The sequence below is a fragment of the Sinocyclocheilus rhinocerous genome, unplaced genomic scaffold, assembly GCF_001515625.1.
Source record: "Sinocyclocheilus rhinocerous isolate Xijiao unplaced genomic scaffold, SAMN03320098_v1.1 scaffold1382, whole genome shotgun sequence".
Lineage (NCBI taxonomy): Eukaryota > Metazoa > Chordata > Actinopteri > Cypriniformes > Cyprinidae > Sinocyclocheilus > Sinocyclocheilus rhinocerous.
The window spans coordinates 34885-48394 of NW_015657958.1; the positions used below are offsets into that span (position 1 = coordinate 34885).

At 36.8% G+C, this 13510-nt stretch overlaps 1 protein-coding gene across 2 annotated transcripts in view; it reads left to right on the forward strand.

Moving 5' to 3' along the window:
* LOC107721668 (RELT-like protein 1) overlaps positions 1-13150 on the forward strand; it is a 37104-nt gene extending 23954 nt beyond the window's left edge. Inside the window, exons 4-7 of one of the 2 annotated variants that reach the window (XM_016529800.1) lie at positions 4796-4847; positions 9965-10210; positions 11469-11595; positions 11705-13150. In XM_016529800.1, coding sequence (XP_016385286.1) covers positions 4796-4847; positions 9965-10210; positions 11469-11595; positions 11705-11728 — 449 coding nt within the window. In that variant the 3' untranslated portion in view covers positions 11729-13150. Of the gene's footprint in view, positions 1-4795; positions 4848-9964; positions 10211-11468; positions 11605-11704 lie in introns of both variants that reach the window. The other variant, XM_016529799.1, reaches the window with a different exon arrangement.
* Positions 13151-13510: the final 360 nt, after the last annotated feature.

The following is a 13510-nucleotide window of genomic DNA, read 5'->3' on the forward strand; positions in this document are numbered from 1 at the left end:
ACATACTACATAAACACTTAAACTGGTCTAACATACACATACAAACACACACACAGTTGGTATAGGAAAAGGAGTTAAAGTTTAGGCAGTAAAAAGAAGAGAAATAAAAATATTAAGCTATGGTACCATTTGATATTCAGCAGATCTCCAGCCTGAAGGGAACATCAGTTTCTTAGTTCAAACACACTTTTGTAAAAAGGTGCAAATGATACTTAATGTATCAATTAATAAGACTAAGTTTGATATTTGCACGTCTTGTCTGTCTGAAAGAGAGGCTTGATGCAATCTGAAGGCTCAAGTTGATCTTTGCTGAAGTTGGTTTGATGAAAAAGAACCAGTTTGAGTAAGAGGATCTCGGTGAATGGAAAGCCAAGGCCGAAGCCTGGCGCGAACTTAGGGTGTCCTTAGGAGCGTTGTAGCTCACATTTTGATCTTCTCAGAATCTAACCAAACCGCAGACTGGAGGCGGGTCACTGATGTGAGGCCTTTAAGGTCTGAGAAGATTCACGCCTCTCAAGATGGGCTTGTCCAATGAGAAAGGCTGAAATCCCAAGCGGGAGGTTGCAATTACTGGAGGGTTTTACGACCCTTTGTGTGAGGGCATGGTAATTTGCAAATGTAATTCGCTTGGGTGTTGATGCACAAACTAGTAAAGATTCTTAGAACACTAATATGTTGCATAGGTATCAGCATGTAGTATGCGCTCTCGTTTAGATCATCAGAAGACGAATTCATAGATACTAAACATGGTAGGATTACATATAGGTAAGATGACATGAACGAGTGGTTCTATCATAAGCCTGCATAAAACAGTATACAATATAAAAGACAATATACAAGGACAGTAACAACATACTCAATGACCTGAAGGATATGCGTGTTCATTCAAAGAAAGTTTTTCCTATGAATTAATTAGAGAACAGTCAATTTCTCTGGGCATTATGTGTCTTTCCTATGAGGAAAATCAGTGAGTTTCTCTGCCCGCATTCCTTTGGGCAATAAAACCAGTGATATCAGCATTGGTTGCCATGGAACCAGAGGCCTGTTCTGCCTTTCTGAGGTGTTAGATGCATTTCGGGGGAAGGGTCCATAGACCCTCGTAATTGGCCCTTTGGTTAGGTGAGGGGGTGTTAGATATTATTTGTTAAATATAACAAAAAGTTGTGTGTCTGATTGGTCCAAATGCTACACATTTTAAATTCGAATATAATTCGAATTTTGATAATATTTAAGTAAAAAATTCGAATTTAGTTTTTCAGCCATTTTGACAGCCCTATAACATAAACAACGTATGCAACGTATGTATGCGGATACGTTGTTTACACTTTGATCTGAACGTAAACAATGTATCCGGGTACATACGTTGCAGGTCATATGAGCAGTTTGACACACCCTCCAGGACGTAAGCCTCTCAGAACTGATGACATGTCTTTGTGAGTTTTTTATTTACTGAGGGAAATATGAGGTGTGGTAAGCAATCAGTCACATTGATTGTAATGCAGAATTGATTGTGACAGAGCATGAACAATCCTTAGCTGACCTCAGAGCAGTGAATCATCATGAGGTCACACCAGACATCATGAGGTCCCCAGGTTTATTCAAACATATTCAGCTGCTTTAAGTGACCACAGAATCTACCTAAAGTGCATCAGGAGCGTTTCTAGCCTCCTTTCAAAAAGTGTCCCATATTTGCATCTTTATTGTATATGCGGCTGCTTCATCGCTGTCACGTGAACGATAGACAACATTTGTGAGTTTTGGATTATAGGTACTGTAAATATCAGTGTGAGAAACCGCTGCAAACAATTAAGTGTGTGAGTAAACTGTCTGAATAATTTAAACTGAATCGCAAAATATTTCAGACCTTTTTTCGAACCCATTTGAGTGATTGGATCAGTACTAATTCATCTAGTCACTGGTTCTGATTCTAAACTGCTGATAGAAACACAAAACATGACTGCACAGCGGTGTTTCACTGGGTACCTTAGTAAAAAAGGGTCTATTGATGTCCCTAACCTACTCTTAGAAATAAACAGAATGCTTGATCAGTTTTGAAAAATTAGAAAACAGAGATGAGTAAGAAATAAATTCTTTAAAAATTAATTTTCTCAATATTAATCAAAAAATCATCTTGATTTCTTGTTGGCACCTGTAGATGCTGTAAAGTCCATCCGTAACATTGCATCTGATCAACTTTAAAGTTTACAAGAAGTTCAGTTGTACACGAAATGGGTGGCAAAAATGATACGAATATTGAGGGAAATTATGGCAGAAGGAAGATTTGGTTTTCAAGATAAGTAAAGTAAAAGACCACTTCTTAAACCAGAGAAGATGAACATGTTGGTATTCTTGTGAGGAAAATAAAACAAAAAAACAAAACATGCAAGTCCTATCACCGACAGCCAGTTTAATTTTACTTCTCTTTATGTTTTCGTTTTGAAAAGCTTGTTATCTTTGCTGTTTACCTCACGTCACACTATTTCTTTATTTTAAATGTTTTTTTGATTCCTCTGTGTTTGCTAAACATTCTGTAATTTATTAAAGCAATAAGCCCCAAAGAGCCATGGTTTACAGTGAATTTATAACAGCTAAGGGGCGTTGTTAGGCACGACGCGAAGCGGAGTGCCTAAAACCCCCTTAGCTGTTATAAATTAATTGTAAACCATGGCTTCACGGGGCTTATTGCTTTTATAAAACAGTTATTTCATACATGTAGTAAGGTTTCACAAAATAAAACGGAGCAAATAAAGTGTAATGGTATTAATAAAAAGAGTATTCTTCCACCAAACAATGTAGTTCCAGTTGTGGTTGCAATAAAGTGGTTGCCAAGCAACACACAAAGTAAACAAAGGTGTATGTTTGTAGTGTAATTTACAACAGCTTCGAACGTGGCTCAAACAATCAGAATCGAGGACCGGAACTCTCCGTTTTATAATAGTCGGTATATAATACAGCATGTGGTGTAGGCTATGCCATGCCTCATCTTATTCATTTTTGTTAAACGTTATGTAAGCTGTAGCCTACTGTTTTATTGTTGTTGTGCTTTTTAATTAAGAATAACAATGAATCCATCTTTTGTTTTAGTCTTAAAAAGTGAAAGGTGTATAGATACAAGCAAAACAGACAATTATCTTTTCTTCTAAAGGTGACACCAAGATCGCAAATTGGAAAGTGAAAGTGAAAGCGCATGATCGCTTCTAACACAGCACAAGAGAAATTCCCATTCACAAAATTTGAATAACAAATAATGATGATCTCCATGGTGACACCATCTGATCAACAGCATTTTAAACTGTTTCTTCCCCATAAGTATGACACGAGCTGTGAACAGGAAGTGATACTACTGCTTCTTATGTCTTATAAATTTGTGTGGCATCTTTCATGTTGCACCATGTCCACTGCTTGGTCATTGTGCATGACTACCAACACATTACCGTTTCAGAAACAGGCGTATTTCTGCATATCTATTGGATGCGTTTAATCAATAAGTGGTTTAAGTTATCTAGCAGTCAACTTCTTAAAATGGATAAGATGTTCTTGTGTAAACGGAAGGAACTAGGAAACAATAGCAGGTGGAGGATTTGGTTTTCAAGTGAAAGTAAAGTGAAAGACCGCTTCTTAAACCACAGAAGTGAACATGTTGGTTTTCATGAAAAACAATCATGCAAGCACTGCCACCAACAGCCAGTTTAGTTTTACTTTTCTTTTTGTTTTCATTTTGAAAAGCTTATTTCACGTTACGCTATGGAGGATTTCTTTAAATTTTTATTTTTAATTTTTTTGATTCCTCAGTTTTTGCTAAATGTTCTGTAATTTATTAGTCGGTATATAATACAGCATGTGGTGTAGGCTATGCCATGCCTCATCTTATTCATTTTTGTTAAACGTTATGTAAGCTGTAGCCTACTGTTTTATTGTTGTTGTGCTTTTTAATTAAGAATAACAATGAATCCATCTTTTGTTTTAGTCTTAAAAAGTGAAAGGTGTATAGATACAAGCAAAACAGACAATTATCTTTTCTTCTAAAGGTGACACCAAGATCGCAAATTGGAAAGTGAAAGTGAAAGCGCATGATCGCTTCTAACACAGCACAAGAGAAATTCCCATTCACAAAATTTGAATAACAAATAATGATGATCTCCATGGTGACACCATCTGATCAACAGCATTTTAAACTGTTTCTTCCCCATAAGTATGACACGAGCTGTGAACAGGAAGTGATACTACTGCTTCTTATGTCTTATAAATTTGTGTGGCATCTTTCATGTTGCACCATGTCCACTGCTTGGTCATTGTGCATGACTACCAACACATTACCGTTTCAGAAACAGGCGTATTTCTGCATATCTATTGGATGCGTTTAATCAATAAGTGGTTTAAGTTATCTAGCAGTCAACTTCTTAAAATGGATAAGATGTTCTTGTGTAAACGGAAGGAACTTAAAGTTTAGTGCTAGTCACTTTCATTGCCAGTGGTTGCACAATTCATGTGCCACTGTGTGAAAATATTAACATTTTAAAGTTGGCTGCCTTTTTGAAGGCATTTCAAATTGAAACTACCCTGATGCCATTGCACAATGAAACTAAATGGTGGCCTGAAACTGCCCTCTGTCCACTGCAACTGTGAGTATGTGCTGCAGTAGTAGTCGCATCAGAAGGCAGTCAGCTGCTTTCATTAGGCAGAAGACTAAACAGTTTGCTTAATGATTTTGCATCTGAGGCTGCAGACTCTTCTCTTTGCTAATTTAAGACGTCATTTAATGAACTCTCTCTTTCTTTCTTTTTTTTTCCTCCAGCCAACTCCGATGCACTCAAAGCCATGGTTCAGGACAGTATAGAATCGGAGGGGTAAGACCTTGTATATATCTTTCCTGAATTTTGTTTTATTTTGTGCTATCTGTAATCTGATGTCCTGAGCTGGCATATAAAAAAAAAAAAAATAAAAAATTCATATTTAAATGCACTATTATGTTGGTAATTCAATATGAATTCAGAACAAAAAGCTAAGTAGAAGTATTTTCACTAGCAGCCTATTGGGTCCTCACTTAAAAATAAAGATATAAATGCTATATATATATATATATATATATATATATATATTATATAAAGATATTTTCTCACTTTTCCTCACTTTATATAAAGACATTTTTAAAAACACATTAGCATACTTATAAAACAAACATGAATGTTTCAATAGACATGAATGTTTTGTTAGCGTATTAATGTTTTGTGAATCAGTGCCCCATCCCTTACACAAGATGGCGCTGTCACTTCTCAAATAACGGCAGCAGCACAAGAGGGCAGAGTAGCATTGAGGCATAAAGGTGGTTCTGTCTGTCTCATATGACACATAGTGGGGGAAATCACCATGAAGCACAAAAGCATCAATCACTGACACTGCTGCAAGCCAGAATTAGATCCAAGAAGACTTTCAAAACCGCATATACAGAGAAGTCATGGAATATGAGTCTGGGTTGAGCATTGGTCTCACCTTAAGTTATATATAAATGTTGCTGTATGTTATCAGCATCATGACATCAGTTTATAGAAGGTGACCGTTAATTATCTGGTGCTAATAATATATGCTATGACATCAAGATTAAGATCCTTTTTAATCTTTTCAAGGGATCTTCACTTTTTTTGAACTCATTGCTCATATACTATATATCAGCTGTTCTACACTTTATTCCTGTAACATTTCAAAATACTTGAGTGAATGTTTCTTCATCCTGAAATGTTATATTTTAACTCTGTTTTATTCATCTTATGCAATTCACAGTCTCCCACATCAGTCACTAGATTAAAAGAATTCTTCTGTCATTTACTCACTCTTATGTCATTCCAGAATCGTGTGTTTTTATTTCTGCAGTGGAACAAAAAGGAGATAAATTTAATGGTTGCTTTCAAGCTTCACTAGAATTCAAAAGGACCATAAAACTATCTTAAAAGGGTTTTAAATGTGTATTTTAAAACTTCTGAACTGTTACAGCTGTTAATATAATCCGATAATCTTCCCCTCCAGTGAGCTTTTAACTAAAGAAAACTGTTGGGACCAGATCAAGAGAGAGAACCTGAATGAATCGTTTTAATTTAACCAATTCACTGAATATTTATTTATTTATTTAAAGGGATCATGACATGGATTTTTTTTAAAATTATTTTAATATGTTCCTTGAGGTTTACTTATAATGTTAATAAAGTTGTTTTTTTTTGCACAAAAAAACAAGTAAATATGTGGAAAAATGATTATTTTCAACCCTCATTCAAACCCTCTCTCTGAAACGAACCGTTTTAAGAGGCGGGTCCTTTAAGGCTTGTCAGGAATCAGCCACTGTTATGATTGGCTAACATCATTGTATAGGAAACACTGTCAACGCCACCTCGCTATTGTGAGTCATTTCCAGACAAAGCATTATGAAATCATTTACATACGGTTTGTGATGCAGCTGCAGTCAGATCTAGTTCCGCTTCACCTTTCAACAAATGTTTCTTTGTGAACTCTCCATGACACTGTGCCTCGTTTACAAAACAAAACACTCCGGACAGTCCTCTGACAAGATCCAGGATGCCTTTAAAAATAAACTATCCACTTGTTCCTTACGCTGGGAACCTTCTGATATCTGTACAAAGACGCGAAAGAGCTCTTTAAATGCATCAAAGCAAACATTCTTTCGCTCCATTTGTCCTATTAACGACAGACTCGAGTGTGTGGACTGTATCCGGAAGCGAACACGCATCTGTATACAGTATCCAGCGTAGACAAGATAGCGGCAGTGATTGTAATTTTTATTTGCTTTTGACGCAACAGTCGCATTCAGCATAATCAGGTGTCAAGCCGCTAAGCGGCTGAATGCCAGTGGGCGGGGCTTATGTCAATGTGTTGCTCTGGCGGCGGTGTTTATGCAAACGTCTGCAACTAAATGACATCACATTGCACCTTGGATCCAAGACGAGCCGTTTTCTGAGGGATATTACATAAATGTTTTTTATTGATGATGAGGACATTGTAAGTTATAAAACTTGCAGGATGTATTAAGCATACAAAGACCTCTTCTGTATCGAAAGATTAAGGGAAATTTCGGTTTCTCATGTCATGTCGTGACATGTCATGCCCTTTAAACCTTCTTGAGGCTTGAATCACAATCTTGAATCATCCATTATTACATGGAAAATCTCAACCAGCATATTCTACAAAATGTCTCCCTTTTTTGTACCATGGAAAAAAGACAGTCATATGGGTTTGGCACAACAAGAATGTGAGTAAACAGTTACAGAATTCTAATTTTGGGGAATTCCTTTAATCCTTCCTTTTCCCCAGGTGTCCTCCTTTGATGTTGTGTGTGTGTGGTGCATGTTTTTCAGTTGGTCTGAGCATTCATGTGAATAACAGATTTGGGTTGAACAATGAGGTCACTCTGCTTGACACACTGTATAAGCAGCAGAGTGAATTTGATTCCTACTGTCTTTAACACAAGACTGAGACCAACATAGAGAGACTGAAAAGAAGAGCAGAGCATAGGGAAGGTGAAAGGTTTAGAGCAATCAGATGCTGTGACGAAAGGAGCTCTGGATGGAGTGATTAGGAACTCAAGGGGTGGAGAGGAAAATTAGAAGTGGTGCTCAGAATGAAGGGTGATTGGGTATTTTGCAGAGGAGATGATGTGCTGTCCATTCTCTAGACACTTACTGAGTGCACAGGGCATCCATGGGGAGATGAGTCTGGGGGTGAAGCTCATGAATGGAGGGGTGGAGTTTACAATTTATGTCAATGTATGTGCTTGCAAAATTTATTTTGTCAGAATACTTAGTTACTTATAAAAGATCGAAAGTGGAGAAAGATGCTTTTTGCAGCTAGCAGTGTTGGAAAAGCTACTCTATCCAGACCAGCAGATCTCTGTATCTGCTTAAGGTCAACACATTCATTGAAAAGAACCGACTCAAAATAATGGATCTTTTGCCAGTTGGGCATTTCATTTCATATTCTAAGCATAGATATGTAGCGTTTTGTGTCACTACACTGCTACTTGAAAAATAGCTTGCTACTGAAAAAGCTACACTATGTTAAAAGAAGCCTTGCTACTGTCAAGATACTGAAAATTTTTGTTCCACTAGTGACATGTAGTTAACTTAACACTGACAGCTAGAAGGTGTAGTTATGACATCTACCAGCAGGAGCTAATGAGACCTTGGCAGCCTGCAGAACCTTGCTTTGAAGTGACAATAACTTTTTAATTCAATGTTTATACAGTAAATGATCAAACTAACTGATTTCATATTTTAGCTCCATTGCAAAACACAATGAATACACTTCTTGTGTAGTGTGTGTGTTTGCATGTGTGTCTCTTGCTCCTTTATGTTCCTCATAGTCCCTCTTGCAGGTGGCAATTGAAGTATCTCTGTCCTGCTCTTCCTCTGCTTCTCAAGTGAGGCACACGTGCATATGCACACAGAGCAGAACAACATCCCGCAGTGTAATGAAGACCGATAAGAAAAGACTGCACCATTTCCCCTTTTATTTTTTTTTAGTTGGCAGAGTGGAAGGACAAAATAAATAGAGGGAGAAGGTGAGAGGAGAAGAGAAATAAAGCAGCCGGGGAGAGAGTTGGTCTGTCTTTTAAAGTAACTGCTCCAATTGTGCTGTATTTCAGCTCAAATATAGTACCTGTGAAAGGTGAAGCTTTTTTTTTTCCAGTTTTTTTCTTCTTCAGTGATTTGGTGTTCAAGTTTTGATCTATTCACTTAAATAGACATATTCACATAATTAATCAAACGTACTAATTGTGATGCTGCTTACTTAAGTTTTAAAAAGATGTTATAAAAATATATCATGATATTAATACATTCATTCTAAAGAGTCACAACACAAGGATTAGGTTAAATGGTTAGTTCACCAAAACATTAAAATTCTGTCATTAATTACTCACCCTCCTGTTGTTCCAAACCCATAAGACCTTTGTTCATTTTCGGAGCACAAATTAAGATTTTTGATGAAATCCAAGAGCTTTCTGACTCTCCATAGACCGCAATGCAACTACCACGTTCAAGGCCCTGACAATTTCTTGTATTCCGTGTCAGTCTTCGACGTGCGTTCACAAGAGTACCACGACACATGCCTGTGGTGCTGCTGACGCAGGAGCCAGTGTTCTGACGTACAACCCAGATGCGCTGCTCCTCATTTACAAGCAGAGGATGACACATGCTGTACATACAACAGTCTTTCTAAACGTGTAAAGATTTATTCTTTGTTTTTATTTTTTTGCCCAGCCTTACTTATTCGAACCAGAATATTCAGATGATTAACTGAGAGATGGACGTTCTGCATCAGAACACCAGCTCCTGCGTCAGCAGCACTACACGCATGTGTCGTGGTACTCTTGTGAAAGCCTGACACGGAAGAGAAGAAATTGTTGAATAAAGTCGGGGTTTTTTTTCTTTGCGCACAAAGTATACTCGTAGCTTCATAAAATTATGGTTTAATCACTCGTGTCACATGAACTATTTTAATGATGTCCTTACTACTTTTCTGGGCCTTCAACGTGGTAGTTGCATTGCTGTCTATGGAGGGTCAGAAAGCTCTCGGATTTCATCAAAAATATCTTAATTTGTGTTCCGAAGATAAACAAAGGTCTTACGGGTTTGGAACGGCATGAGGGTGAGTAATTAATGATAGTATTTTTATTTTTGGGTGAACTAACCCTTCAAGCCTAGTCTATCTGTGTGTCCGAACAATAGTAAAAATACAGTTAATTTGTTTAAATAGTATGTGAAAGTGTGTATTATGCTATGATACACATTTCGAAATTATTATGCTTGGAGTAGGTCAAGTCAAACACATTGTGGGCCACAGAACCCACCGCAGTGTTCTCTGTTGTATTTACCAAATTTTGGCATATGTAACTAGGCTGCAATTGTATATGTAACTTTCATGCAGTTAAGCTGATATTTTTCTGTTCAATTTCCTACAGTGGCCCTGTGTCGCCCACCTCTCCGAACACACCCACCAGCCCAGAGAGCCCTGCACTGCCAGGGTTGCCGCCCAGCGCTGCCAAACACACCTGCAACCACCTGCACACCATCGGAGGGATCGGAGGACATAAGAACATCTGCAACCGCTGCAACCAGAAAAAATGGCCTCTGATGAGACGCTCATCCAGCAAGAAACTGGACAGACGCAGTCACGTAGGAGAAGTCACAGTGTTGTCTGTAGGCAGGTGTGTGTTACATGCATAAACACTTAACATATGATGAATTACATGTGAGGTATGAGTCAGGATCTAGATGAAAGAGACGAGCCTGGTGGGAAAGATCTGGCTGGTTCAATGAGGTTAGGGTTGGGCATTAAATATCAACATTGATAATTCTCGGAAAATAAATCCACAATATTAATGATAATGAGTAATTGTAAATATTTCAGCTAGATGAATAGAGGTGTTGCTAAAAAGTCTGGATGTACTACACATACTCGATCATGCGTGACCCTCATGGTGTTTTCAGTGTCTGCTGTTTCACTAAAGGTCTTCAAGACAAACCACCAAAATAAAATGTTGGCTTAACTTGAAATTATGATTGGGAAATACCTTAAAAAGGCCTATATTATATAATATGTATATAATAAAGAATATAATACAACCAAGATTTTTCATCCACATTTTAAATGATGCTGTATGCAAGTTGTTGTGCAGCACAGTGTATACAAAAAAATTAAAATAAATTACTTAAAAGGTAACACCTTATTTTGATAAGTCTACTTTCGACATTCTACTAACTTTGTAACTTTGCAAATAGTTCTCAACTACCAGTCACTAGTCTATTAGCAGACTGTCTGCTTAATATCTGCTTTATTTTGATACACTTGATGGTCCCCCAACAGACATTCTACTGACTCTAAGTAACTTTGCTAGTATGTCAACTCATTCTACTAACCTAACCTAACCAAACAGTCTACTAATAATCTAATGAGTTTTTTAACATGTCGTTGCAAATTAATGAGATTTTAATTGACATGTAGCCTAGTTGCAAAGTTACTTATAGTTAGTACAATGTTAAAAGTGAATAATACTATTGAATAAACCAAAAATAAAAATAAGTTTAGTTTACAATGACAAATTAAATTAATTGCTCCATTTTCATTTGATTACATTTTAAAAGATTGATTAAATGATTAAATAAGTTGTATGAATTCATTTCGTCAGGTGCTATTTATGATGATACATATTTATTGAATCATAAAACACAATCAAGAGAAAATATCTTATTTCATGGGGCTGTAACTTAAAAGGTAGATACTATTTGGAGTTAAACAGATTGTGTTTACATTCTTTTCTTGAGGTCTGAAAAAAATGTAAAATCCATTTCCTTCCCAATCATTGATATGAAATTAATGTTGTGATAAATATTAATACTGAGTAATATGGATATTATTAAGGTCTGAGCTTTGTGCTCTTGTTACATCTCTCTTTCTTTCTCTAGATTCCGGGTGACAAAGTGTGACCCCAAATCGGCCCGGGATAGGCGGACGTTATTGATCACTGAGCCCAATGGCAGTGTCCCCCCTTCACCTGCTAACGCTGACCCCCCTGAACACAGCACAGGCCCAAAGTCACAAGTGAGTGGCTTTAGTGTGGAAAAAAAAACTCTCATTCCTAATGCAGGTTAAGCAATCAAGTGGTGTTTTTATCCTTGTTTTGTATATGGTTTGTCTTTAGGAGAAAGAAGACAGTGCAAAGTGACATCTGTAGAGTTCCAGCAGCTTCTCAGGTGACATTTAAAAAAAACTTTTAATCTGGAAGTTACAATTCCAAATAGGACTTAAGAGAGATACTATGACGAGAGATGTGATAATGGAGGAGGAAAAGAGGATGATGGATGCGAACCCTCCTCAGTTTTGGAAAGGCAGCAGAAGCCATTTTATATACATTAACCTGTCACCATGCCAACACATCTTTCTCAGACATCCTTGTGTCACTATCAGTGGCGGATGGCTTCATTTGTGCTTGTTAATGACTATGAACGCGTCAATGTTTAATCTAACCTGGCGTCATGGTCGGAGGTTTTCTTTGGGCTACTTCCAGGAAGTGGGAAGTTTTGTTCAAATTTTTTCCCTTTTTTCTTTTTTTATTGCAAGCTGTGATAAACACGGAAAAACAGAGCCATGAAATTTCTCACTGGTTACAATCTGGACTAAACGTTTTTCTTATCCTGTTGTCGTCTCAAATGGACTGGGTTTGATCTCTTCACTAAATACAACTTTTCACCTTTGTTTTTTTTTAATGACTTAAATTGTGTCTTGACAACATTTTTCTGTAAACCAGTGAAATCGCATGTTTAACAGATTAATTTATCAACCTAGCGCACCTTAACCGACTGGAAGTTTGCCTGGTGATGTCTGGAACAGAGCACTGCGATCAATTCACCAGTCTGTCGAGCACTCAGCGGTTTAGAAATGATAAATATTCTTAGTTTCATGATTCGTTATAGCTTGCATGTGTCCACAGAGTTCAGAAACTCTCAAATCTATAGCTCATATATTATTATAATGTCAGGCGTATATAATGGATAAGACTGTATTCTTCACTATACCTAATATTTTTGTTATCTTTGGGAAAAACAATGTATGGTACCTCAAAAAAAGTAAAAGTGTCCTTGGTTAAATATAGGGCTTTTAATAATTCTGTGTATTTTAACAACAACAACAACAAAAAACCTTCTAATAAATATAGTTTACTTTTTTAAAATGTATTTAGCCTTTTATTAATATTGTCATTATTGTGCCACTGATTTTTTTGCCTTTTTTTTTTTTTTGCTCAAACACCATAAAGGTAGACCTCAAGATATCTAGAAGCTTTCTAGTTCATTGCACATGAGCTTGAAGTGCTGGAACAAATTAAATAAATGTTGCCCATAGCCGTCTTGTTCAAATTTTAGATAAAGGTATTCATACTGAAATATTAACCTTACATCTTAATGTGTACAGAAATGGTCACTTCAAGTAGTCATTTCTGAAATTGAAAAGAATTAAAGAAATGTTAAAGATGTTTAAACAGAAGGATTGGAAGAATTATATAGAGTTGTTTAAATAAAATGAATGAGAATGTACTGTTATATTTTACTGAAAGTTTTGTACCCAGAATTTATACATTAAAAAGATTAAACACGCATTGGACTTGTTGTTCTGATTCTACTTTACCCACAAGCCACGTCATTTCCATTCTGAAGCACAAGACTGATCAGGACACACACTATGTACTTGCACATTTGCTACACTGAATGCTCTGAGGTCAGCTTAGCTCAAAGGTAATGGCTTTGAGAAACTTTTAACTTCTGTGTGTCCTTTCAAAATTCTCAGCATGGTAAAATCACAGAGCCTTCATCCATAGTAAAACATGAGAGGTCCTTGCATCTGTAGTATGTTTTCTAGAGCTGGACTGAGGTTAAAGATCAGTAAGAGTCTGTTAATAGGTGACTGGTGCAGCACTAATGGCCTTCAGGTCTGTAGATTTTCCAAAACTCAA